Source organism: Zosterops lateralis (genome assembly GCF_965231275.1).
Source record: "Zosterops lateralis genome assembly, chromosome: 3".
Lineage (NCBI taxonomy): Eukaryota > Metazoa > Chordata > Aves > Passeriformes > Zosteropidae > Zosterops > Zosterops lateralis.
In genome coordinates this window covers 33,573,103-33,601,067 of record NC_139764.1, presented here as the reverse complement: position 1 = coordinate 33,601,067, position 27,965 = coordinate 33,573,103, and the positions used below count along the sequence as shown (strand labels likewise).

Genomic DNA, 27,965 nt, shown 5'->3' with positions numbered 1-27,965 from the left:
ATCTTATTGAAAAGCTGGTGGGTAGGGAAGGAAATTCATTAAATGCACAGAAATATCAAAAAAAATACAAGATAAAAACTCAAACTCTACAGCAGCAGTACTCAGGGTATCATTTTAATACTGCTATTCTAGAAAGCTGAAGAATGACTTGCACAAACTCTAATTATAGGAAGATATGCACAGCACACAACTGAGCATCGGTTGGTTCCTTTGGAAAAATAATTAAATCATTTCATAATATTCACACATCTGATTAAAAAAGCAAGTCTGCTACAACCTTTGAAAGTAAATAATTTCATGAGCACGGGCTTGAGACACTTGTTACGTGATGCTGTGCTACCTGATTCAATATTGCAAGCATTTCATGAGCAGCTGAAATGTTTGAAAAGATTCCCCATGCAACTTCTTCCACAGGAAAAGTTTTCGATGGATGCAAAAGTGGTCCAAATACATAGATACTATATATTGTTAACAGTTTTTAAGGAGAATTGGTCCATACAGGATACCAAAATCAGTAAAATCACACATTTTTTCCTTCCCTTATGTAAAAAAAAAAAAAAAAACAACTCAGAAAGTGTATTACTCTTGCAATGAAATTCCAGAAGAGAAATGCCGGATTTTATTGCACACAGTAGAAACTGTCCTTCCCAGAAATAAGGCTCAGAAGTGCTAAAACAGTCCATTTAATACACGATGCACTCCTGGTATTTACCAGTGTAACAGCTCAAAACCCCACTGTCATTGCATTCTGAAATGTAGATAAGGAAAGAGAGATACATAATTTGCAGTACTGGAAGGAAAATAAGCTCCTGGTGCTGTGATAAAAATTCCTAACAGGGGCTCTGGAAGAGAGAACAAATTGATACTTCTGGATTTTCAGCACAGGTGTCTAGAAACTCTTGCCTTCAAATACAGAGGACTTGTTGGACATTTTCCAAGGACAGCTGAAAAGAAACTTCTGCCTTAAAGAACAGCTAAACACCACGCAGATGAAAGCAATAAAAACGAAGAGTAAGGACAGCAACAGTAACATTTAAGGACCCTTCTCAAGAAAGCAGCTTCAGAGTGCCTTCAAGTTTGCTTGAAAGGTAACTTGTTCTTGTTCTCTACATGCTGCTTTCCTCTCCCGCACCTCCCACAGATACCAGAGGCAGCAAATACGAAGCCTTAGGGGTGGATTTGAATTACAAAGAACAATGTCTAACCAACATAATAGAGAACAGTAAAGCCTTATGATGTGAAAGAATTAACGAGTCTGCTAGGCAAGTTTAATTTAGACAGTGAAAAGACGCTGTGAAAGCTCACCTACAACCGCCTAATTAGAAGGTTAATTATATTTATCAAAAGCACGATGCATTTGCATTGACGAAGCCTTTGGATACCATACAAGCCTTTGAAGAAGTTTATTTTTGTTACTCGGTAGGAAAGAATGGATCTGTCTAAGAAAGGAAAGCCATAAAAACTATTCCCTTTGTATTGAGGATAGAGTTCTTCCGAACATCAAATCAAATAAGCGTATGCTGACATTGACATGCAGTCTACAGTTATGCATTGTTGTTTAAGCAGAGAAAACCCTACACGTCAAAAAGCAGAGAGGAACAGGGGCTACGAAGGAATCCTTCCCCGGGTGCCCAGCTGGCAGCCTGCGCTCGCCCATCCTGCTGTCCCCAAACCGAGCGTCCCTTGGGCAGCTCCTGGCCCTCAACCCGCCCTTGGGTCCCGCTGGGAGCCCAGAGGCGGACACCGAGCCCGCTCCGGGCGGCTCCGCTGGCAGTTCTCACCCCGCAGGGCCGTTCCACAGCGCTCCTCACGGGCTCCGGGCGGGCCGCGTCCTGCCTGCCGCGGGTCACGCAGCCCCGGCCGGGTTTAAATCCCCGCTGCGCGACCCGCCCCCGCCGGCACGGTCTCCGGAGATGATGTGGCCTGGGCCCGTCACCCCCACGCCGGGGCACCCAGGGCGGAGCTGCCGCCGCGGGCTCTCCCCCCGCCGGGCCGGGGGCGCTCCCCGGGGCACGGCCCGTGCCGGGCTCGCCGCCCGCTCCCGCCGCAGCAACTTTTGGAACCCGCCCCCGCCCTTCGCCGGCGCGGCGGCGGCCCCGACCCCCGTGCACGCACCCGCACCCCGCGGCGGGTCCCGCCCACGGCGGCGGCGGCGCCCTCGGTCCCGCTGTCCTCACCTGCGGCCCCGCTGCCCCGGGCCGGAGCGGCCGCTCGCGCATCTCCAGCCCCGCCGCTCTCCGCACACACACCACAGTCGCCCGGGACGGGACGGGGCTGCTGCGCCGCAGAGCCTGCCGGGAGCTGTAGTCCCGCCGCCGCCTTCTGCCGCGGGCCGCCCCGCCCGCGCGAACCACGAGCCCCGACGTGCCCCGCGCGGGCGGGGGGGCTCAGCGCGCGCGGCGGCGCAGGCGCAGGGCTCCCTGAGAGAGTTTCCGTTAGTTTTCCTCGGCCGTGGCGGGCGGGCGCTGCCCCGAGCCGCTACAGCGGCCCCGGCTGCGGGCACCGCGCTCCGGGCTCCGGCCTCGCCTCTCCAGCCTTGCCAAAGCCCGCGGGTTTGGGCAGCCCCCCCCGCCCCGCCCTGCCCACCGTACCTCGCAGGACCGCCGCCGGGCCGGGGCCGCCACAGCCCGTGTCTCCGCCCGCCCGCCCCCGGCTCACCTCACCGGGCCGGGGGATGTCCACTGGGCCGGGCAGGCCCTCCGTGGCTGCACAGGAAATACTTGACCGAGTGTGTCACAGCATCGCGCTGGTCTGTCCCGTGGCCACGCTGACCTGGGCGCTTTCGGCGTGTCCCGCTATCCCCTACGGACGTGCAACAAATCCGAAATTCTCCAGGCCCTTTTCACTGCCCATCTCCTGCTGCGTTTCAGCCCCCCCCCCCACTCCTTCTAATATTCTAATTCACACAAGCTCGTTTTCTGCCCCTCGTTAATGATGCCCCTCTTGGCATCAGCAGCAAATTTCTGCACAAGTCACTTAGCAGAAGCAGGGAGCTGAGGTACCAAATAAAACTGGTGCGAGGCAAAACTGTCTCTGTAACTCCCTCCAGCCCTGGAGCTCCCTGTTGAGAGACAACTCTAGGAAGTTGCTGAAGTTATACACCAGACCGAAAACACCTTGAAAAGGCAAACTGTAAAATTCAAAGGCTTCCAATCCTCGGCTCAGCAGCGAGACACAGATGGAGAGGCAGATTAGTGCCTTGTCATTTATAGCTCTGTTTGTAACGTACGTTTCTCATTTCCTTCATCTCGCACTCCTGAGGCCTGGCCCAAAACCCACTGAAGCTGAGGGGAGTCTTTTCTGCTTTCTTCACCCTATTTTGCATCAGGCCTTTACACAGTGCAGCTGACAGAGTGTGCAACTAGCTCTCTGCGCTGACTGGCGCCATTTTATTTGATAAATAATTAGCCTTCTTGTCTGTTATATGTGTGTATTATAAAATTGGCTTTTCGCAAGATGTATGCTATATGATTAATAACATAGTAAGGATATAAAGATATAAAGTTTATTTCTGCTATTGGTAAGACTAGATATAAAGGGAGTAGTTGATGTAGCAGCTGCTTAAACTGTCTGTTTGGTTGGGATAACATCCAGTGAACATGTAAAGAAGACTCTGCTACTGATAACACCAACTATCAGCATCTATCACCCGCAGCAAGCACAGACCAAGGCCCAAGCTGGACGCGATAACAAGGACACAGCCACGAAACACGCATGCTCTAAAAAGGCGGACCCAAGGAGGGACCCGGCAGGGCAGTTCCTGGAATATGGAAACTAGTTTATGGAATTTCATATATCGATATAACGAAAAGGGTATTTAACGAGTATCCCTGAGAAGGCAAGGTGTGGACTTGGCCAAGTGCCAAGTCACCCGGCCGGCCGTTCTTGGTTTTTTCTTATCTCCTAATTGTCTTAATTATTTTATTAAACATATTTCTTAAAATTTACTAAAAAGTGAACCTCGTTTTTCACAATTTGGGGGCTCTTGCCGGGATATACCTCATCCCTGAAACCCCAGGAAATCCAGAAGGGAGGGAGGCGCCCCGCCTGGGTTTTTGGCGGCCCAAAACTTTGTTTTTCCTGGTGAGAATTGGGGATTGCAGGTAAACATCCGAAGAGACAAGCAAGGAGAAAGAAAAAGCAAGTAAGGAAAAGGGAAAAGGCTCCCTAAAACTGCAGTATTTTTGCTCCATAAAAACCTCGTGCACGAAGAACCTGGAAAAGAAAATGGTTGTGAGTATTTCTCAGGGGAGCGGGTTAAAAGGGGGGGTCTGCGTGCTGTGTGAATGAGACACTGGCTGGCTACTCCAGACTGGTGAAGCGAGTGGGAGCTTCTGAGGCTGCGTTTCCATTATCTCGCGAGAGAAATGGCCAGTAAGGAAGCGAAGTGAAAGAAAAAAGTGTGAAAGTGACCCCCGGGTCTTTGGGACGGGATCCCAGAGGAAAAAGGGGGTTGTAAAAAACCCCGGGTGGCTGGGATGGTCCCAGGGAGGGGTTGGACCCCTCAAGGGAGCCGATAGTTTTCCTATACAACCCACTGGGAAAACGGGACACTGGGGGGGGGAAACGTTTGAACCCCCTGGTCTGGGACGGGGTCCCAGGAAAAAGGGTTACGTAAGACCCAAGAGCATTTAGGGTTTGGCCAAATATAGGTATTTTGGGGTTTTTGCCAGATTGAGGATAGAAACACAAAAAGCCTTGCAGGTGTAAGGTCCAAGACACCTGGGCTTTGGAAAAGGCTGCCAGGTTGAGGAATACTAAAGGCTTGAAAAGTGTGATAATCTAAGAACATCTGGGGGTTAGTCAAATACCTATGAGTAAAAACTAACAATTTTTAAAAAAAAAAAAAAAAAAAAAAAAAGGGGTACCAATCTTTTTGTGTTGTCTTTGTGTAAGTGGAAGTAAGTGTAGCTGAAGAGGTGTGCTTGTTGTGGAGTTTATTTGTGTTAAAGAAGTGAATTGTTGAAACGGTTAAAATGTCTGAATGGAAAGAGGGGAACTGCAGGCCAGAGTGGAATTCTGAGGAGTTGTGCTCACAAACAGGGGGAACTGCAAGGGAATTAATGAAGAATTCAGGTTCAAGAAGGTTGTTTGCAATGGCAGAAACGCGGGAAGCGGAATGGGAGGGGGAGGAGAAGGATTGGGGTCTCTTTGAAGCGTTAGTCCCTGTGCTGCTGCCTGCCCCTGCCCCTGCCCCTGCCCGCAACTGAAGTCGCCGCCTGTGCTCCCGTTCCCCTCGGCCCCCGCGCCAGCCCTAAACCCACCGGGAGCTCAGTCTCACCCAGCCTTGGCTGCCCTGACCGCGGCCGCCCCCGCCTGCCACGCCGGGGGTCCCACTGCTCCAACCACTCCACCGCCGTCCACTTTCCCCGCAGCCCTGTCCTCACCTGCTTCTGTTACAACAGAGGTGGTTCACGCCCCCTCGTTCTCGGAAGGCTCGGCGTGGAGTCCTGTTTTTCTCCCCTCTGCCTTAGAAAAATTAATCCATAAAACAGATTCTGTTCTTACATCTGTAATGAATGACTTTCTCTTTGAGACAGGAAGCCTAGTTAGAATCCAAAATTGTCTCGATTTGAGTTTTGAAGACAGAAAGAAGGGAGAAAACCAAACTCCGACAGAGATACATCTAAAAGAAAAACAAAAAGTTTGGTTTTCAAGGGATGAATATTTTATAAAGCCTTTAGTGACTTTAAAAATAGGTCCTAAAGAGGAGGTATTCCAATTTTTGGTGGATCTTAAAACAGAGAAAACATGTATCATTAAAAGCCCCATAGGATGTAAAGTAAGTAAAGAAATCTCAGAAATGGTGACTGCAGAAGGGAAAAAGTTTGAAGCATACATTATAAAAAACATAGTAATTAAAAGGAATACCAACATATGGATGGGAAATATATTATTAATGCCTGAATTGGGTCTTAATGTGTTGGGAAAAGATCTAAGAATATTATTGGGAATGAAGGCTATAGCAGAAGAATAAAGAAAGTTTGGCAAAAGAAGAAAAAAAAAAATCCTCTTAGAAAAAGAGAGAAAATGTATTGATAGTTTGTAAGAAAATCTTAAAGAAAAGAATGGGACTTTAAAAAAAAAAAAAAAAAAAAAAAAAAAAAAAAAAGGGTGTAAAATGTTTACTGACTGGGGAATAATGCATACCTGAGAAAGATTGGGAGAAGAAGAGGGCTGTATAAAAAGAGGATTGGTGCAGTTTTGCAGATTAATGGGGAAATTCATTTTGAAGAGTTTTTATTGTTGTTGTTATTGTTGTTCTTGAGTGAATGTATGTGTAATATAGACTGCTGAAGTAAAATAGGAGTTTTTGTTTTGAAAGATGGAGTATGCAGCACATGGTGCTGTGCTGCTGAGCTGATGAGTTTTTCTGTGCCTCGGGGGAAAAAGGGAGGGGGTGATGTTCGGGCTGTTGGATGGCAGAGAGGAGACCAGGCAGTGACTGGATGGAATCCTGAAGGTGGGACAGAAGCTTGGAGAGTCTTATGTTAGAGGTCTTGAAAGGTTTTTTTGAGAATTTTGGAAATTCTTAGAGGTCTTAGAAGTTGTTTTTGTTTGGTTTGGTTTTTTGGTTTTTTGGGAGTGCATTGAAATTGCCTAAAGAGAGCTATAAGACATCAAATGCTGGGGGGGTGACCTCAGAAGTAGGAAGAAATAGTTTTAATGAAACAGGAGATTGGAGTCAAAAGAGTTGTGAGAGTTCTGGTGTTTGATAAGAAGGAATTAGAAGAAGAAGGAATTATGGATGAAATTAGATCTTTTGTTATTGGGAATTTTTTTAAACAAAATTTATGCTCAAATGCCATGAGTAAAATGTATGTTGGGAGTCCAGATGCAACCCAGATTGGAACCTGAAAGTAACACCCTATGAGATAATGTTTAAATTATGAAATAAAGAGAAATTAATGTTAAGAGGGTATAGCTTTACAGTTGCAAAAATGGGAGAGGAAGTTCTTTAACCCCACAGTGGGAAGATGCTTTTTCAGGTATTGCAGGCAACTGAAGCTGCGGTATGGCTGAAAAGCTAAAGCTGCAAGTTTTAAATCAACGTCAGCAAAATCAAGAGACCGGTGTGAGAACCCAAGAATGAACTGTAGCATCTAAACCAGGTGATACAAAGTTGAATTTTAAACAGAGCTGAGTGGTCATGAACTGGAAAAGACTCAAGTAAATTTGGAAGTTATGGACAAAGGACTTTCTCTGTTTTACTTCTCTGCATAACACCTAAAAATCAGTCCGGTCTGTCAAATGCTACCTCTGTTTCTTCACAGCTACAAAGGAAATGGACTTTCAAGTAATTCTAGTGTGGGGAGTTGAAATTGAAATATGTAATATTGGTTTTTTTTTTGAAAGTGTTTATGTCACTCCACTGTATAATATTGCAGGTACATGAAAATCTCAAGAAGAAGACGGGCTCCATATCCCTAACATTTTGGCTAATTTATTTTAGGTTTTATATCTTACAGAACAAACAATATGTTTTTGCCTCCTTTATTTTTCTTATTTTTGTGTGTGTTTAAGGTACTTCTTTCATACTAACTTAAAGACATTTTATTACTTATTAATCTGTTTTGTTTAAAGAAGGAGGGCAGAGAAGAGCGCCTATGTGAAATACCAAGAGGATATGTTAGTGCTCACAAAATATAGGGTGAACTACTACCCGGCAGAGTGGGAACTAAGGAAAGAGTTTTCAACTAAACTGGTACTGTGTCAAAGTTAATACAGGAGCTGTGATTCCTTTGTGTACACACACAACATTTGTAACCAATACAGGACATTCTTCAGTTACGCTGGCAGCGTTGTCCCCACAAAAAGGTACAGATAATTACTGATAGAAATCTAGTTCTGTCAAGTTTATTCTCAAGAGCAAATTTTTCTTCTACTATTTAGAAGTCATGAGAAGGGATATAAAGATTTGTTCTTCAAATGGGTGGATCAAAAATAATTTAAGGTACTAACTATATAACTTTATAAGGTGGAAAAACTTTGTCATTCGCCTCTTAGACAGAGGTTGAGATGTAGGTATTGGTTGAAAAGTGGTTTTTTTGGAGGGTTTTTTCCTTTTTTTATGGGCAGTTCTTTGTGTGTCTTTGTTAAGAAACTTTTGAAGGTGTTTTGGTTTTCTTTTTTTATATAAGAAGATGTCAGATTTTCTTGTGGAATATAAGGAGAGATAGTATGAATGACAAGATACTTGCTGCTTGGAAATATTATTGTGGTATATGCAAAATTTTTCTAGTAGTTTCATTTATTTCCCTGCTTGATAAGTTACTATGAATTTTGCAGAAACTGTTTTGGAAGGTTTTTTTCTTAGTTTTCCAGCTGGCTGCAGATAAGACCTAGCTCACAAAACTGGTGGTGTTAATTGTCAAAGGGGGTTCTTATCGAAGTTTCTAAGGAGTATCTAATCTTTCAAATCAATGCATGTCAAATTGAGTGAGTGTGTTTGCCTTAGATAGAAATAAATCCTATAGTGTATGTATCTTTCTAAGTTCTCCTAAATAGTGAAGGAAAATCTTCTAGAATAGCAAGAATTCATTGTCTTCCTGCCCTAAGAATAGGCTGAGCAGAGGATTGGCCCAACAGAAACCTTCAATATGATAAAACTCTAACATCAGAAGGGGTAAAAGAAGTTTCTGTTGTTTTTTGTTGTTTTTTTTCTCTTCTTTTCACTCTGTAGTTTAAGTTATTTTTTTTGTTGAGTAAATTTTTTTCTCTCTTTCAATTTCTTTTTAACCTGTCCCTCAATCCTAGTTACAGTTAAAAAGGTGGAAGCTTTCAAAAATTAAATGGTATCAGAAGTGACATGGAATAGTTGAACTAAAGATGCAGTTTTACTCAGAGTGCAGCTATGGCCAGCATAATTAATTGTCAGTTCTAAAAAGGCTTTGCAGCTGGCCTTTGGATTAAAAGACTTTACTGCCTTTTAGTGATGCATGTGTACATATATCCCAGTAAATGGGGATTACCAGTGCCTGTTGAGTGGGAAATACCTGAGGAACAGTGGAGAGAATTACGGTTAAAAAAAAAAAAAAAAAAAAAAAGGTCAAAGGCAATTTGTCTGAAAACTAACAAACAAACAAAAAGAATTAACAAGGAAATAGAGGGCAAGACTGGGTTGGCCGCTGTACTTGCCACCAAGAAGATCATATACTCCTGCTGTGGGTAGCAACCCCATAGGCATGGAGGGTGGAGGTATAAGCCATACCAGACCTCTGTTATTCCTTTTTCTGTCACTTCACTCATTCTTTGTCTTTTGCCTTATAGGATATTGGCAAAATCATGCTACAGATACTACTGAAAGTTCTATATGAAAAGACACCGAGGTTCCTTTCTTATTACACATACCCGTATCGACAGTCACTGTTATAACCCATCCAAATTAGATAGTTGTATTCATAATTGGGAAAATATTAAATTGTGGAAAACTTAAGGACCAGTGGTGACTGGTTGGAAAGTAAGTGTCTATAAGAGGAAATAATGGAAGCTAGAAAACAAGAAATATGGCTCAAAGCCAAATGAATTATAAAAAGAAGAGGTGGGGTTTGTTATATGTGTGTATTATAAAATTGGCTTTTCGCAAGATGTATGCTATATGATTAATAACATAGTAAGGATATAAAGATATAAAGTTTATTTCTGCTATTGGTAAGACTAGATATAAAGGGAGTAGTTGATGTAGCAGCTGCTTAAACTGTCTGTTTGGTTGGGATAACATCCAGTGAACATGTAAAGAAGACTCTGCTACTGATAACACCAACTATCAGCATCTATCACCCGCAGCAAGCACAGACCAAGGCCCAAGCTGGACGCGATAACAAGGACACAGCCACGAAACACGCATGCTCTAAAAAGGCGGACCCAAGGAGGGACCCGGCAGGGCAGTTCCTGGAATATGGAAACTAGTTTATGGAATTTCATATATCGATATAACGAAAAGGGTATTTAACGAGTATCCCTGAGAAGGCAAGGTGTGGACTTGGCCAAGTGCCAAGTCACCCGGCCGGCCGTTCTTGGTTTTTTCTTATCTCCTAATTGTCTTAATTATTTTATTAAACATATTTCTTAAAATTTACTAAAAAGTGAACCTCGTTTTTCACATTGTCAAAATCTGGAAGTACTTTAAACTAAAAATGTAGCAGTTAATGGTTGATTCTGCTTTTAACTGGTTTTGAATGCCAAAAACCACCCTGGGACTTTTTAATGAAGGCTGTTCCATGAATAGAGGATATTCCTGCCAAAGCTCTGCACCAGATAGCTGAGCAATCTTCGTTTCCTTTTTCCTCTGAAGTGGGACTCCCACACGCCACCACTGTAAACACAGAGCTTGCCTCCATAAACATGATTTCTGATGCTTAGCACAGCAAGGAGTCACACTCTACTGTGTATAAAGTGCAGCAAGCTTCTCACATTTTGACTACCAGCCCTAAAAATAGCTGTTTATGGACAACACCAGATGGATATTAGGTATTACCACAGTCACTGGGCAATGATTATATTTCTTTGTAAAGAAGCTCAGCTTTATACCATCCAATAGGGTTGGTGCCATTTAATTTACTGTCCTAAGCTGTAATAGCTGCTTTTTCATAAATCAGAAGATGGATTAGTTAAAATCAATTTATTACAGAACACAGAACTCGGCATCAGCCAAAATAAACCAAACTGCTGTAAATACTTCTTTGGTGTTACTTTCTCTTAAATAAATATCACTGAAGCATCCAAACCCTGTCCTATTTGTAAAGATCTCTGCTGTAAAGATGTGTAAAACACATCTGAAAGCAGCTCTGCACTCAGTATCTCTGTGTGGAGCAGCACATCCATCTGTGTACATGCACAGCTGACTGTGTGATTGCAGCATCATGACAGCATTAGCCCTGGCCACAGTAATTGACAGGGCAAGCATTCTGGTTTGTTATTTTTATGACTACCATAATTAGTGATTTCCTGTGGATTTCATCAATGTTCTTAATTTTTTTTTTTTCTGAGCCCACATCATTCCCTCAGATGGTAAGCTTGCTTTCACAGCTCAGCTTTCCCCACTGAAGCCAGCTGTGCTTTAAAAATCACTCTCTGTCTACAAGATACCAGAAAATGGGTAACTTCCATTGTATTTATTTGCTTTTATAAACAAAAATATGGTTTTCTGTACAACCACAAGGTCTATATTAAAAAACTGCATTTGGAACCATTTTAGAACTCTAAAAATGCATTAAGTTTTTCGAGTTTGAAAATAATACCTCTAGCATTTGGATATTTCATATCTGAAAATGGATACATAATGTATTAATTTCTCTTCAGCAATCTAATATTTTGAATATTTTCATATTCAAGGCAATGTCTTGGGAGAGTTTACTGGTGCATTTGCCTGAGAAATTCCATAAGAACATGCTGCCTGATTATTTTTCACTGCCTTTTGACACTGATGTAGCATAGCTAAGGCCCTCATTTAGGATTTGCAAGATCTGCAACAAATGTCTGCAAAAAGAGGAAGTAATATCTCTACAGACAAAATATAGACATGCTCTTCCTTTTTTGTTCTTTTTTCTGTTCATTGTCTCTCTTCTCTCTCACTCTGTCAATTCAACCTCTCCCATAAGGGAACTGAAAAAAAAGTTAGAGTTCAGGTTTGGTTTGGATAAAATCCTGAAATGTGGGTATGTCTCTGAATTACCTCATCATCTTGGTTTGAGCCCTTAGCTGAACTTTGTCCCAAAATCTACCTCCAACAAACCAGTGAAAAGTTTAGTATAGACTTAAAAAACATAGAATCAAAAGTTACCTTGATATAAACATATATATTTTGATGTATTTTTAATTGAACAAAATACATATTTGTATTTAAAATTATAGGTAATTGAGTTTTGTAATTCACTTCCACCCATGCCTAGTTTAAGGAATGACCTCACAGATCTGCTAGATGGGTAGTCTCATTCATATCATATATATATATTTCTGCTGTATTGGCTCCAAAATAGTTATATCCTAAATAAGTGTTTAGGATTTAATTTCATTTCATACTTCATTTCATTCATTTTCATTTCATACTTTCCACTTATTAAAGCTTTGACCGAAAGCATCAGCCAATAGAAACGCACCTCTTTAAGCTGAATCACCAAGTCGGGTGTTCTCACAGCCTGATAAAGGCTGCTCCAAACCCCAGAGAGAAGAGCAGTGGATGAGTTAATGGGGATGAACAGCAGCAGCTCAAGCCCACAAGATGCCCATGAGCCCCAGGCTCCTGTGCACCTGTGTGACCATCAGCCCCACCACCCTTTCCCTCTGGGCTGGGAGAGCTCAGGCTGGAAATAGACTGTCTGCTGCCTTACTGGCTCAAAATTATAGAATTGTAGAGTGGCTTGGGTTGCAAGGGACCTTAAAGATCATCTAGTTCCAACCCCAGTGCTGTGGGCAGGGACATCTTCCACTAGGCTGGGTTGCTCCAAGCCCCATCCAACCTTTTGAAATGACCTTTTATTTTGTGGATTCAAACCACAGCAAACCACACTTCTCTGCTCTCCCTGCCAGGGACCTGCCAGTGGGAAGAGCCAAGCATTAAAGCTGTATTTGTGACAGTGGAAGGTGCAGGAGTTCCCCTTCTGGAGGAGGGAGAAGCCTCCATGGACTGTCCATCGGGACTTCAGTAGATGGCACTGTCACACCAACTGTCACTTCCTGGGCACAGGAATGGACGATGTACAGATCATACTGTCACTGATTGCCTGTGCTTTTCTTCAAATAAACTACTCTTTCTTTTCCCTCTCTAGATGACATCTGATTACATCTATTTGATTTTTCAGAGTAATAATCCAACTATTTTAAATGTATATAATACAACAGCTGACCACTGAGCAATTTGTTGACACATGTTCTGTTAGGTGGTATAGAGCAGGACTAAACAACACATTTTTCCATTATAAATCCCTAGAAAAAGAAAATGCCCATCACTTTTGTTTTTAAGTTTGCATATTTAAAATAGTTATGTAATTCTCTTTTCAGCTGTGCAGCATTCTGATTTCTGTTACATGGGTTTTATTTTTTTTTTCCCTCCTCAGTCTTCTTTATGGACATAGAACTTTATGGGGTGGTTATGAGAGGGGACATCTCTACTCCAAATTTTGAAAGTAATGCCCTTAAAAAATCCTGTTTAATCTCTCTACACATCTGTTCCAATACTTACACTTTTATGTGTGTTTCCCATGTAGGTGATATTAACACTGCCTAAATCTGACTTTACACTTGCCAAATTTGTAATCTATCAAAAAATTGTAACTCTCAGAGCAACCACAATCCCTTAGGGAAAAGCAGTGTTGGCTAGTCCTGACTCATATTCTTGTCAGATTTCTCCTGTAGCTATTGTATTTATTTTCTTTTCTGCTAAATTGCATGAGAACGCTGGCACATCACCCAGAAATTCTGTCCAGCATCTGGATTGTATAGTCAACCACAGGAAATCTCATGGAGGGGCAACAGATTTTTGTTCTCTTGTGTAGTTCTGCTGGGATCACCATCATCTTGGTAGTGGGATTTAGACTAATTTCCCGTGACTTGATCTCAGGCATGCTGGGGCTTTTGTCTAAAAATCTGTCAACCATGCTGATTTTTCTTGGTAATCAAAAGATTGTCCATTTCTTCCTGTTAACCAGTGACTTGGCTGTGAATTTGAAACAATTTCCTAACAAAGCACTGTGTGGACTTGCACGACTGAAAAAAGAAAGGCACCAATTTAAATTAACTCTTTGTTTTCCCATATATGAAAAAAAAAACTTGGACACAGCCACATTCTGAGCATCAGCTAGAAGGATGCTGCATCTGTCGTAAAGTTCTCACCGCCAGAGATGTCATCTATATGCTGGTGGCAGATCCACTAGCTTTTCTAGGAAACCTGGGAAATCTGGGTCAACAATGTGCAAATCATAAATTGCCCCATTTCTCCAACATCACCCTTACTTGCAAAGCTCTAGTTACTGGGATGTGGCTTTCCAGTACAAGGCTGAAAAGCAGCAAAATTATTACTCCTGCTGCTTCTCTTCTTCATGTCTTCTTTTTTTTATTTTATTTGTTTTGAGATTAAGCCTGAACTTTTAAGAAATATGTAAAAATCGGATACATTAAATGGAGTATCTGTGATGCAGAATAGTCAGATGTTTTCTATAACACCCTAGAGCAATAATGGTGATGCCAAATGACCTAAAGAAGAGATCATGAGCTCAGAAACTTGTCTCTTTGGTTTAATATTTTAAATTGGTGTGCTAGAAAATACCGCCTCACCACAGATTTTGCTCCATTGTTAGTTGATCATATAATTACAGAAAATAAAACGCCTAAAGAGTGAGTTTTCATTTTAGCAAGTACTGTTGTTTTTCTGGGCCAAAAAATAAAATAAAAATAAAATAAAAGATAATAAAAGAGAATAAAATAAAATAAAATAAAATATTAATAAATTAAACCCCTTCGGGCCGCAGAGCGCTCCCCCATCCCATCGCTCCCCCATCCCAGCGCTGCCCCTGGAATACAAAACCGGCTTTCAGGGGAAAAGCCGCAGGCTCCGGCTTTCCCACCGTGGGAATCACGAGTGCCGGCCTGTGCTCGGGCCCGGGGCCGGGGGGGAGGGAGCGGGGAGGGGCCGGGGGCAGCCCTGGCACTGCTGACGGGCTGCGGGGACGGGCTGGGCACGGAGGGGAGACGGGCAGGGCTGCGGCTCCACCGCCAGCGCCTCCCTCCCGTCCCTGCCTCCCTCTGTGCCTCCCTCCCATCCCTGCCTCCCTCTGTGCCTCCCTCCCATCCCTCCCTCCCGTCCCTGCCTCCCTCCCGTCCCTGCCTCCCTCTCATCCCTCCCTCCCATCCCTCCCTCCCATCCCTGCCTCCCTCTGTGCCTCCCTCTCATCCCTCCCTCCCATCCCTGCCTCCTGGGCTGGCACATCCCCGGCTCCTCATTCACTCCCCGGTGCTGGCGCGGCGGAGGGAGGGAGGGAGGGAGGATGGCGGGGGTCTCTGCCCGGCTGCTCGGGGCTCTGTGTCTCGCCGCCTGCCTGTGCCCGGCGCTCGGGAGGGACGCCGGAGCGCAGTGGACCCTGGAGAAGGTGGGTGGCGTTCGCCTTTCCCAGGCGCTTCTTTGCCTTTCCCGGTTTGGGGGGGACAGGCTCCCCCTCCGGCCCGGCCTCCAGCGCGGGTTCGGGCTGGGGCACCCCGGGCGGGGTCTGCAGGTGAGGTGGGTGCCCCGGCTCCCCTCTGAGCCCCAGCTTGGCCCCTGCAGGGAGAGAATGTTCTTCACGCCTTTGGCTTTGTCATCTCCCACCGCCTGGGACCGCCTGGGCAGCAAGAGCCACCAGCTTTGTCAGGGGCAGTCACTGAATTTAAGAGGAGACCCAAACAGGACAAGATGGGTCAAAATCGGAAATTATATTCCTTATAACATTCTACTGAACTCCAGCTTTCATTGTGATTGTGGTGAGTCAGAGGACAGTGACTTGGTTTGAGAAGACAAATAGCTCTTTCAGCAGCGATGCACATGTACCTAGGGAAAACAAGCAGGCATGGTGCTGATAGATGGTACAAAATTGTTTTAAAAAGATATAATGCTCTAATATGTTGTAGACTCATATTGTGATACTATATATTAGACTATGTTGTGTCTAATTTAGAGTTGTGTGTGAACAAGTGTGTGATTTGAAAAAACAAATCTTGAGATAAGGTTTAATTAAACAGTGGTAAGCTTTAAACCACAGATTTCTCAATGAGGCAGGTCTCATTATGAAACATTAACATAATTTTCTTCATAAAGAATGAAACCACATGAAACATAGGAGAGCATAAAACTGCAAATCACATTGGACTAAACATTTCAGGAATTTCCAAACAGAAAATATACTTCTAGGGCCCTTCCCCAAGTGTTTGTAAAAGAGCTGAAGTCAAAGTTCAGCAAGAAGCATCTGAATTCCACTAATCCAGTGCACCATTCTCTTCACCAACAGATCAGAGTCCAGGACAAGCTGCTAAATGGAGCTTCCCTCACATCTTAGACCTCAGTTCCCCTTAGTCATTCCCTTTCCCCTTGATTTTATTCACCCTCCCATTCAAGGAAATGTTGGCTTGTTTGTTTGTTAATGAGATACTGTGTCGTTCTGTTCTGTTAATTGTACCTTACAACACATACATATATGTATATATAGGTCACTATATATATAGTGTATAGGTCACTATGTAATATATATAGCTCATGTATAGACTGTGTATCTGTAACATAATACATCTGTAACTATGCACAATACCTGTATATGTACATACACAGTATATACATAAGAATATGTGTGGCTAAATCTTTAGTCACACTGGTCAATGAACAATCATGTAGCCCCAGTGCTCCTTTTTTCAGCTCCCTTGAGCCCCAGCACTTCACTCTTCAGTTGGTTCCATTCTGACCAGTCCATCTCCTTGCCAGTGCTGTCAGTGGTGTCACCCAGCCACAGAACCGTCACATCTGAGCTCCTCTGCCTGTGCACACACTAAGCAGGAACAACTTCCTCTTTCTCATCAAATTCTTGTCCTTCAACAACTTTTGTTCTTTCTCCCTGGAGGGATGTGTCAGCCAGAAATTCAAAGTCCTATAGGTAAGCCTGGGCTACTTGTAGAACTTGAAGTTTTGCGGTTTTATACGGGTTAGTAAAACAGGCTTAGTGACAACCCTGTCATGAATATATTCTTCTGCCTCTCCGCTGTGGCAAAATAGGGATTGACCAACACTGTAAAGAATGAGTCACTTACAAATCTTATTTTGCTTCTCTTTTGTTTCATAACCACTTTTGTAATTCCTCTCACTTCCCAAATTTGAAAATATCTCCATTATTAGAAGTGGAAATTTATTCCTCTCTTCTGAAGTATTTTCGTGCATTTGTACTTTATTAATTTTTCTTTGCAAAGATGACCCCAATTCCAGGCACACTCTTCACTTGTTCAACTGCAGACAGACTGTCTGAACGTCCTTAATTAAATTGTCCTCCTACACTCTTCTGAAGTACATAGCTTTAGCTTTTCACTCTCCCCTTACAGCCTGCTCTTCCTAAACCAAACAGCTCCCTGACATTTTCTCGTCAGTGCCTCTTCTACACTTTTAGTAAGTTCCACCATATTAAACTTCTAGCATTTCAAAAGACTGTTTTACAACTTCTGTGGTACGATTTCCAGACTTTCAAAAGTTCATCTTTATATCAGATGAAATGCAATTTTTCTTTAATCTATGTCTAAATTTGCTAGCATTAAAAACGTTAACTGCCCATCCTAAATGCTGGTGTCCTTACAGTCTTAAAATTCAGCTTTAAACACTGTATTAAAATTGACACAATGTGATTGTCTTTGTGTCACCCCTCTACTTAATTTCACTGTTAAGCCTAAGCAGAATTAGAGGAAAGGTTCACATGGAGATAGACAGCTAGGAAACAAAAGAAGGGTAGAAGTAAATGTTTGCAGTGAAGTCTAGAAAATACTCATGCTCATACTTGCTTGTACAAACACAAATGAAGTAGAAAATCAGTCAAATAGTGAGGCAACCCCCATTTTTTAACAATATTAATCACCTAGGCTAATAAGAGAACAGATAACAAGATACCTGAGTTTTGAGGTCAGTTCACATTCTGGCCAGGTAATGCGTTTTAGATGTTATTTCAGACGTGTGAAATGACACACACAAATAGAAAAGGAGACTGAATTATTTTTTGTTAACACATACAATGATAGGGTTAGACTACAGATATTTATGAAAATGTCAGTTTGATGCAGGAGCAGCCCAAAAGCAAGTCAGCTGTTAAACGGTTTGAAGAAAGAAAAAGAATAAAAAATACCATTGTCATACCATACCATACCATACCATACCATACCGTACCATAAATTATGATGTGCTCATGTTCCAGTTTCTCTCCTTTTGCTCATCTCAGAAAGGATGCCATAGACAAGGTACACTGAAGGATGGCAAGTCTGATCAGTCATGTAAGGCAATATTTTTCATTAGGAGAAAGACAGGAGTAGGGGGAAGACCCTGCAATATAAATGAGGAATGGATATGATAGTGCCTGAAATAGGAATGTATAAAAACAGCAGTGGCACAGGAAGTTTCTGAGGAGACAACTGCTAGAGACTGGATAGGTTCAAACCTGCTGTATAAAGAGGCATTTGAGATGTCCTTGGGAATACCATCCAGCATTCAGCTCCCACTCCAGAGCACTGTGGGGCTCTTGCACATCAAAGATGTGCATTTGCCAGCTACATAAGGATGTCTGGAGCACTCTGGGTCACTGGATACAGCCCCAGAGGCCTGTGCTTGGGCAACAGAAAGGAAGTCACTGGGGAGGAAAGTCACATACTAGAGGCTGTCACAGGAGATGGGCTGTCGGTTCTGAGGTTAACCCATGTGTCACCAAGCTGATGAATGTCCCAGCTAGCCCCAAAGGAGCTACAGCATTCTGTGCAGTCACACTCATTCTGCCACTGTGGCCAGAGGCCACAATGACACAGCTCGCTCCCTCTGGGAGTGAGTTATCTTAGGCATTTCTTTGTACTACTGTATCTTATAACATAGACACATTTAGCATAAAGCTAAATATTATTGCTACTAGAAACAAAGCTTCTGGTGTTTGTCTCAATAGAAACCCCAGTTGAAGGTGGCGTGGTTGCAGACACAACATATAGAATTAAGATACTAGGAAACAGAGGACTCATTCATAGGCTGAGGTTTTATAGCTGGTAGGTAAAACTTTCTGCCATACTTTTAATATTAGCATATTTGCATGGAAATGAAAGATAGAAAAGCCAATGAGTGAAAAGGATTGTTGTTTTTTAATTACTTTTTGTTGGGAGTAAATCAAAGTAGCCAAATATACCACTTTTATTGTAATTCTGAAGGAAACTATGGTTAAAAAGTTCTAGTAATAGTTAGAGCGGTTTTTCTTCTTTCTACCTTCTACAGTACTCTCACCAACCAAGGATTTTAAGTTCTGATGCTATTCAAAAAGTTGTGGCCAACACCGATATTTCTGAAATGTGGGAGAATGATTTGCGCCCTATCCTGATAGAAAGGTACCCGGGATCAGAAGGAAGTTACATTGTGAGACAGGTAAGACAACACTTCCTGACAATCTCTGAGAACATCTTCATTATATATTATAATTATTATTGTTATTTATATTCTGGTAACACCTGTGGTGATCCCCACCAAAGAGACAGTCCCACTAAAGTGACAGTCACATTCCTTTCATTCACTAGGATGAACTCTATCATTGTTCAAGTCTAGACCACATAGTGCCTACATGACACAGCTTGCACATTAGCTGACACTGTTTCCCAGGGCTGCATAGCATGATGAAAAAGAAGCCTTTTTTTAAAAAAAATTGTATTTTAAGTTAAAAAGTTTGTTCCATGTTTGGTATCCAAAGTACAACATAATGGTGGTCCTTGCCCTCACATGAACAGTTTTTTGGTCACTGGTTCAAACCCGAGACCATGCATGGGATAAAATAAATGACACCCCTGCCACTTTTTCTGGAGAGGCCCTGTGCTGTGCTGTTACAGTGCTGCTTCAGATGGGTGTATCCACACAAAAGGGGATCACAGAGGGGCCCAGAGGGGCAGGCAGATGAAATGGTCAGCATGACAAAGTGCAGCCCTGGTCCATGAACCACACCAGCACTGCTGGTCCAAGCACAGCATTGTCCTAGTGCTGGACTAACAAAGCCAGGCTGCAGCTGGCCCCAAGGCAGGAAAGGCTCCAGCACATTGTCTTTGAGCCACAAGAAATTACCACAGAGCTGGGTTGCTGCCCTGTCAGCACCTCTGCTCTGCACTCACAGCGTGGCCATCTTCAGGACAGTGTCCATGCTGGCTCTGGATCACATTAGCCAAGCAGGAGACAGACAATGGTACAGCTGAGTTTACTAAAGACATTCACATCATCTCACTGGCCTTCAGCTACCCTTCAGGCACTGGCTCAACAGCTCTAAGACAGTCCTAACTACAACAAATTTATTTGCCACTCTGCAACTGGTAGATTGGGAAAATGCAGGCTTTTTATGCTTTGTGTGTGTGCACGTCTCTGTAGATTTAGTTTTGTGGTTTCTTTAGTGATACTCTGGAAGGCAGCCAAATGAAAGGGGGAAAAGGAAGAAAAACAAAAAACCAGCTGAGCCTAAGCTAGAAAACCACAGATCACGTTCAAAATAGGATCATCCTGTTACAAGGTAACAGCATGTATTAAAAAGAAGAGTCCTCTATTGTCAAGACACAATAATGGAATTTGAAATGGTTGACACTTCTTTGTTGAGACACAAAAAGAATTGGACTCCTTTAAGGGGAAAGGCTACTGGGAACTCCATCCAAGCTTATTGTCCCCTTGATCCTTAACAGACATCCTTTACTCTGCCTACTGATAGCTGATAGACCACACAATGTTGTAAAAGCTTTCAGAGGGTGACCACAAACAAAATGGAAGTTTGTTCTAGCACTAAAATCTATGGCAGTATTCCTACTGAATACTGACTTCCGTAAATGCAGAACAAGTCTTCAAAATCTATTTTCCCCTCAGAGGCTTTTCCTAATGTTTACTTAAAGAGAGAGGAATCTGCCTTGAAGAAGCTCTCTAGGGACCCATAAAAATAAGTTGCTCAACAGAGAAACAGAGATGTCCCTCTAATATGAGTTAGCCAGAACTCTGGTTGAAGTATAGCTGGGGTTGTTAGAGGTATTGTCTTCAGGCAGGAAGATAGCTAAAATTAATGATTTGCCTTATAGATTGTCTTAATTCTTATCTTTACATGACCTACACTTACAGAATTTCATTACTAAAACATTGTTCTGAAATGTTTCATTATTTCTTGAATTTAAAGGAATCTATTTATCTCTTATAGCCTTGTAAACAATTTATGTCACTTGAAAGGCAGATTTCTCACAGAAGCTTAAAAGCCCAACCTCACACCAACCAATCAATCCAAACAGCTTCTCTTTTTTTTTTTTTTTTTTTTTTTTTTTTTTTTTTTTTTCTTTATACTGCTTTGGCGTCTCTGTGTGGTAATTGTCTAAACAGCCACAGCAAGGTCTCTGCAGCCAATTCTGACTTTTAATTTAAGGGCACATCTGAGTTAAGCTTTGAAGATGTTAACATTAAATCTGCTCTAGTTACACCTGAAAAACACACTGGCCTGAAAACTTCGTCAAGATCTTAGCATGTCATAATAATTGGCAATAATTCAAAACACCTTCACACTCTAAAGAGAAGGGTCAAGAGGAAGAAATAAAAACAAACGAGGCAGTGAAAGGCTCAGGTAGCAAAGTTACACAGTGGTATTACATTTTTTGCTATAAAGTTTAAAACACCTTGAACTTAAGCTTAGGAGCCACTATTAATTAGCTAATGACAATTTGTCTGCAACATCTTTCCAAAGCAAGAAATATTAATCTGATTGATTTTTATAATTGCAGCATATCAAGCGCCGTCTCCAAGTCTTAAAGGCTGGTTGGGAAATTGAAGACGATACATTTCAGAGTTACACACCATATGGCTATAAAACATTCTCAAACATCATTGGCACTCTTGACCCCTCTGCAAAACGCCATCTCGTACTCGCTTGCCATTACGACTCCAAGTTCTTTGGACAACACTGGCAGGACAGAGTGTTTGTGGGAGCAACTGATTCAGCTGTGCCTTGCGCTATGATGTTGGAGCTGGCACGTGCCCTGGATAACAAACTTCAGTTCATCAAGGTAGTTTTATTTGTTTCATTTTTGTTTGCCTTTCCAACAGCAACAGGCCTCAGGGTATTTCCACATTCTTTTCCATTGCCTGCATGCTGGGTTCTCTGATTGCTATGTTTGTAATAAATCTCCCATTGACTCCAAGAGCAAACAGAGATCAGTATCTACTACTCTAAAGTACATTATTACATTAAAATTTCTTATAAAAAGGGCGGATATCTAGAACTTATCTATATAAACATATACTATATAAAAATAACAAATGATATATGAATAATAGATGTTTCATAGGCTTGGAAAGATATAATGCTGCTTTCTATCTAAAAGGCACAGAACCTGACTCAGAAGTTCCTATCATGTCCATTAGCATCTAGAGTTATTGAAAAGTTTTGTTGCATTCTGAATCTTGCAGAAATCTCTCAGTTGTATTCTGCTTTGGGACACAGATGAACTAATTGTTGTGCAGAAGAGTCACACTCAGGTCCTCCTCCATCCCACAAGGATTTCAAGGGGGTTTTTTTTGTGGTTTTTTTTTTTGTTTTTTGTTTTTTTTTTTTTTTTTTTTAACAAATTTGAATAGTTCATTTATGAAAGGAGTATAATGGTATCAGTCTGTGTTACCTATGCTATAAAAATCTGCTTCAAAGGGCTGCAATTGCTAGGCACAAAAATCTGTTGAGCCTGCCTACAAACTCGTAAAGCTTGTAGGATTACAAATTTGTAGGATTACGGATTCATGAGTGCCATCTACCGGTTCAGTGTTCACTATTTACAGAAAAAGAATTCTCATATGTTTACAGAGCTTTTACAGGAAAAGGTCTCTCCGATGTGAGAGACACTCTACAAACTGTCAGGAGTACACCCAGCTCAGGTATTAGGATTACTTGTAGACAGTAGTTTCCAGAAGCTGATTTGGTGCCTTCTGATATGTGACTATTTAAGAATGAGAAGATTAAGAATATGCCAATATTTTTAATCACAAAACAGAACACTCCTGTAATACATAGGCTTTCATTCAGAAGCTTCATTTATAATAAATTTGCCTGGTGATTACTTATGAAACAAGCTGCACGGTGACTTTAAAGACTGGCATTTTTCACTATGAATACACTATTTTACAATGAAAATTGTTTTTTATCATTTAAGATGACAGCATTTGACAAAAAGGCAACTACTTGCTTTGCACAGGCCACGACTTGTACAGTCTATTAACAAAATATACTTTGGGATCCATCTGCTTAATACATTAGCTATGATGTTTTTGCTCTGCTTGTGGTAGCACAACAGACTTTGCTATGTTTTCAGCCACATCTATTTATACTTTGACTTGAAGCTGTGATTTTTATCTTGATGTTTCTCTGGTTTATATAGAGTAAGTTTAAAATCAACAGGCAAATACATCTCTCTCCATTATTAAAAATGCTAAGCAGTAATAGTAATTATGACACAAGTACTACTTTCTAAAACTCAGATAGCACTGATACAGTTTCCTCCAGAATGTAATGAAAAAGGACTGCTGCCCACAGAGCTCTGTCATGTGCAAAGGACAAAGGGCAGCAGACCATTGGCATTAGATAAATCAATATCCCACTGTGAGTACAATCAATACCATCTTGCCTGTGTGAGAAGCTTTTCACTACTGTTTATATTGCATCAGCTCCAGCCATTTGGGAGTTGTAGCCCATACAGGACATGACTGCTGCCAGTGGCCCCACCTTTTTAACCACATCATGCAATTTTACTTGAAGCAGTGTTAGTTCATTCAGGGGTTAAAATATTTATAGCGACTGTCAAGACCACAGTTCCCAAAACTGTTCATTTAGTGGAACCAGACTGGGATTATTAGGAAATTCTGACAGTTTAAACAAGGCTTCAGATAGTAGACTCTCTCTACAACGGGAAAAAAAATCATACAAATGTCTTTTTTGTGAAATTAAATACATTTATCATATATATTCATACGTTTTAGTGCTGTTATATTTTTGGTTGTTGAAAAACATATCTGACACACACCCACTCTCTTTGCTTTGGTTTAGCATAAAGTTGCCTCAGTGATTGCAAATTCCCCTGAATGAAAAGAAGGGGCTCAAAGAACCATCACCTTGTCAAATACATAAATCACCTCCACTGATGCACAGCTGTAGCAATTATATTAATCCTTGTGATGCAATCAAATAATAATATTAGCACTCCCATCGGGTGTTGTTACTGACACATCTCCTTCATTTTTTGAGATACTGTTGCTGCAACCTGGTTTTGCAGGTCTCAAAACCCAGCTCATGTCTTCCAAAGTCAGAAATGAAACTTTTATCCAGAACCAAAATTATATGAGACTGGAGAATGTGTCACTGTATTAGATAAACAATTACCTTGACTGATCACTACCACTATTACACCATAATAACAGCCAAAGGAAGGTTTGCATAGAGAACCTTGAAAATACACCCTTATTTGTGTTACTTATATGACTACAGTATTTGCCCTTTATTTAATGTTCTGGCCAGAATCAGTTATTTGACTTTTAACTTCCTCCAACAGGCGAGCTCAGCATCAAGACCAGACCTTTCACTTCAGCTCATTTTTTTTGATGGTGAGGAAGCCTTTGTTCGGTGGTCTCCTTCTGATTCTCTCTATGGATCTCAACACTTGGCTCAGAAAATGGTATCCACTCCACACCCACCTGGTTCAACAACCACAAACCAGCTGCAGGGCATAGTAAGTGGCTTTCACCTTCTTAATGAACAACAGTAAATGGCATTTTTAAAAATATTTAATTAGCAGGCAACTGGCCAAATTCCCAAGAAACCATGACCCTCCTAAAGTTAAAGGAAGAAGCTTCTGGAAACATTATGAAATATGATAGGAGAACTGGCAAGAGCATTTCAGGTGATTAGATCTGCTATATGCAAGTATGAGGAGGAGCCCTAGAAATATCAAAATATACAATTTATTAGAATATAAACTAGGATACCCACCTTCTTCAGGAAAAGATAATTCAAAGTGACAAGGAAAGAGCACAAACAGTATTGGCCTATGAACAAATCTCCCCTAGCTCAGTACTAAGCTACAGCAACCTCTGTTTTCCTTTGATTCCTACTAACATTCTGGTTGTCTGTTCCCTTCTACTTTCCCTGTTTACTGCTGAGGCACTTCTCTTCTGTCACTGCTTCTTGTGACTCATAAAATGTCTTTCCCTTGACAGACTTTGTTGTTCTCAGGGGAAGAAGCAATTTCCTCTTCTTTCTCCCCACCTACCGTCGTTTTTCTTTTAAAGGGATATAACGCACAAATTGCACACTAAGCTACTGCTTCAGCTTGAGGAACAGAGGAATAACCCATATTTTCCCTCCTTGGAAAGACAGCAAAATGTATCAGATTGGAATCAGGTTCTGCTAGTGAATTCTTCTCAGGCGCCATTGTAGAAAAGCCAGATCTTTGGCCAGGGCTAGCAAAGACCTGCTCATGACCTATACAGGAAACCAAGAGTTTCATTGCTGCTGCTGATGTTGTAGGAAATCATTCTGTACTAAAGATTCTTCCTTCTCTAGGACCTGTTTGTACTGCTGGATTTAATTGGTGCACCAAACCCAGTCTTTCCCAATTATTTTCCAAACACTCTTCGATGGTTTCAGAGGCTTCAAGCAATTGGTAAGCAGAAGGATATGGGCTTTGAATGAATTTCAAAACCTAGTGAGTAGTTTCTGAATGAATTAAGCCCTGTAAATCAGATTTTTAGATTAATTTTCTGGTTTACAGTAATAATCTTTGATAATGTAAATGTGAAATCATAAACCTTTATGACGATTTTGATACTTAGTTAATAAAACAACTGAAGGAAGACTCTCAGACATTTGGAAGCAACAAAGGAGATTCTGTTACTGATTGTCACTCTGTGACACTTGGCAACTGCTTCACTCCTGTGTTTTAGTTCTCACTTCTGTAAGATGATGGTAATAGCACCAATGCTGAGGTCTTCCAAGTATTAAACAAATGCAAAAGACAGTCACCACTGCCTTTTTCTTCTCTGATAGAAAAAGCTTCCATGTGAGAGGAAAAATAATTTAAATGTGCTAACATGCCTCATTGTCCAAAAATTGTAATAATCACTTTCATTGTGCATTACAGAGCAAAAGCTACACAAAATGAATCTGCTGAAGAATCACCCTGTTGAAAATCAGTATTTCAAGAGTACTTTACATCGAGGCATGGTTGAGGATGATCATGTTCCATTTTTATTAAGAGGTACCAGAAATGCTTATATTTTGAAGTATATGTTCAGTAAGAAAATGACCAAGTGTATATGCTCCTGCTTTTCAAGCTTATTTGCCCCAACTTGAGGCTTCTGAATCCAACTTTAGAGCTTTGACGTAAAACCTAATGAAAAAAATGGATTCCTTAGTGCTATGCAGCTGAAAATTCAAGAGAAAAAACAGTAAAACAGGAAAGAGGCTGAGAAAAAAAAAATGCTCCTCCCCAAAAGCAGTCAGGAAGCAGAAGACTGATTTAATTCCTCTTTTACCTAAAAGTTGCAGTACATATAGGTGGCTTGATGTATATATATACACACACACAAACATATATATGCAGTGATACAGTCCTTTCAAGTGGAAGTTCTTTTATCTGAGGGCAACACTGTCTCTAGTTTAGAGTAAAAACAAGACACTCTATTTTACCATTTATGTAGAGAACTTAAAAAAAAGAAAAAGCTTCAAAAATGTTCAGCCTTAACACTTTCACCAAAACATGGTAATCAGTTTTCAGTTTGACGAGCTGCAGTGATTTCTTTGTCCTTCTGTAGCTCCTAAAGAATGCAAAGAATCTCAAAAAAACCCCAAAAAACCGCCAACAACAAGGAGCTACAGATTATTTAAAAAAAAAATTCAAAGGAAAGGAAGGTGGCAGCTTTACACAACACACTCTTTAATGATGGGATGCAGTCACAAGCATCAAGAGAAGGTAAAAGGAAGCTGCAGTGGCACACCCTATAAAGCAAGTTTATTGAGTAGTTACCTGACTGTTGCTAAATGGTGAAGTATCAGTTGGCTTAACAGAACTTTTCCAATATTTCTTCTCCAAATTTCACTTTCCTTTTTACAGGGGTTCCAGTCTTGCACTTGATTCCATCCCCTTTTCCTGCAGTATGGCATACCATGAGGGACACAGAAGAAAACCTTGACAAAGCCACTATCGACAATCTCAACAAAATCCTTCAAGTGTTTGTACTGGAATATCTCAACCTGTGACAGACAAAACATGAACAAATTGTACTCCATTCACACTACTCTTTGCCCACCTTGACATTTGCTATTTAATTGCATTGGAGAGTATCAAGGTGAAGAAGAATATGATAGTTTTTGCTAGACTGATTATTGACTGAGGTATTCCTGGCCCATTGGTCCATTAGCCAAATAAGATACCATTAAATAAGATCTAGTTCAGCCTGGAAAGAATTTGATCTTTCCATGTTTTATCTCTGAATAAAAAAACTCCAGAATTTTTCCAGATTGTTATCACTGGTTTTTGTCATGTATTATGATCCCAGGAGAGAATGCCTCACGACTTAATTGTATGATACAGTTTTTACAAGGTGTGACCAACTTTTGCACTGTTCAGATTTGGAAATTTACACCATCTTATCAAAAGAGGCAAAAATCACACCATAGCAGACTTCTACTTTGGGCTGAACTAAACCACCTCATGCTGATAGGAGCTGCTAGAACACCTGACACACAGATGTGATTTTTAATCCTCTCTGGTTCCCTCTCCTCCTTCACCTATGAAGGTGGCTGTAGGGATTTTTCTCTGCAGACAGCTGACCACCAGAAAACAGAGCAATAACCCAAATTCAGTTTTGCCCTTTGATTTGTTGGATACTTTCTGATGGAGAAGGGTGGTGGGGGGGTGATGCTATCAGGAAGGTATGTGCGGGTTCTCTGTGCTCTGACTGCAACACAGGAGATACAAACAGAAGATCAGGTGGTGTGTGGGAGCAATGACCCAGTACACACCATTCAGTCACGTCAGAATCATTTGCAATTTGACCCAAAAGACCTCCAAAACACCACCCACCTGCTGTTTTTAATCCAGACTACAACAAAAACAATCAAATGAGAAAAGTGATCACTTTAGAAACTATAGTTTATCTAAATACAATTTTAAAGGCAAAGTGCTATCAAAATGTTATTAAAAGCAAAACAACAGTTTAGGCATCAGAAAGATACCAATTTAAC

General features: G+C 41.5%; 2 protein-coding genes across 17 annotated transcripts in view; one reads left to right on the top strand and one right to left on the bottom strand.

Moving 5' to 3' along the window:
- The window catches only part of PRKD3 (protein kinase D3), a 44,141-nt gene extending 40,820 nt beyond the window's left edge, over positions 1 to 3,321 (bottom strand). Inside the window, exon 1 of one of the 7 annotated variants that reach the window (XM_083857112.1) lies at positions 3,230 to 3,321. The gene's annotated coding sequence lies outside the window, so the exon portion shown is untranslated. The other 6 variants (XM_083857113.1, XM_083857114.1, XM_083857110.1 and 3 more) reach the window with 6 other exon arrangements.
- QPCT (glutaminyl-peptide cyclotransferase) lies at positions 434 to 27,965 on the top strand. Of its 10 annotated transcripts, XM_083857123.1 has the most exons (9): positions 3,451 to 4,233; positions 6,990 to 7,112; positions 16,376 to 16,610; positions 18,959 to 19,105; positions 21,463 to 21,744; positions 24,274 to 24,450; positions 25,284 to 25,383; positions 25,861 to 25,977; positions 26,833 to 27,964. In XM_083857123.1, the coding sequence occupies exons 4-9, from the start codon at positions 19,031 to 19,033 to the stop codon at positions 26,976 to 26,978; spliced, it is 897 nt and encodes a 298-aa protein (XP_083713249.1). In that variant the 5' UTR covers positions 3,451 to 4,233; positions 6,990 to 7,112; positions 16,376 to 16,610; positions 18,959 to 19,030; the 3' UTR covers positions 26,979 to 27,964. The 10 variants fall into 10 exon arrangements, with proteins under 10 accessions (XP_083713253.1, XP_083713247.1, XP_083713249.1 ...); XM_083857127.1 differs by lacking the exons at positions 3,451 to 4,233; positions 6,990 to 7,112 and adding an exon at positions 434 to 1,088; XM_083857125.1 differs by lacking the exon at positions 6,990 to 7,112 and having other exon boundaries at positions 3,451 to 4,230.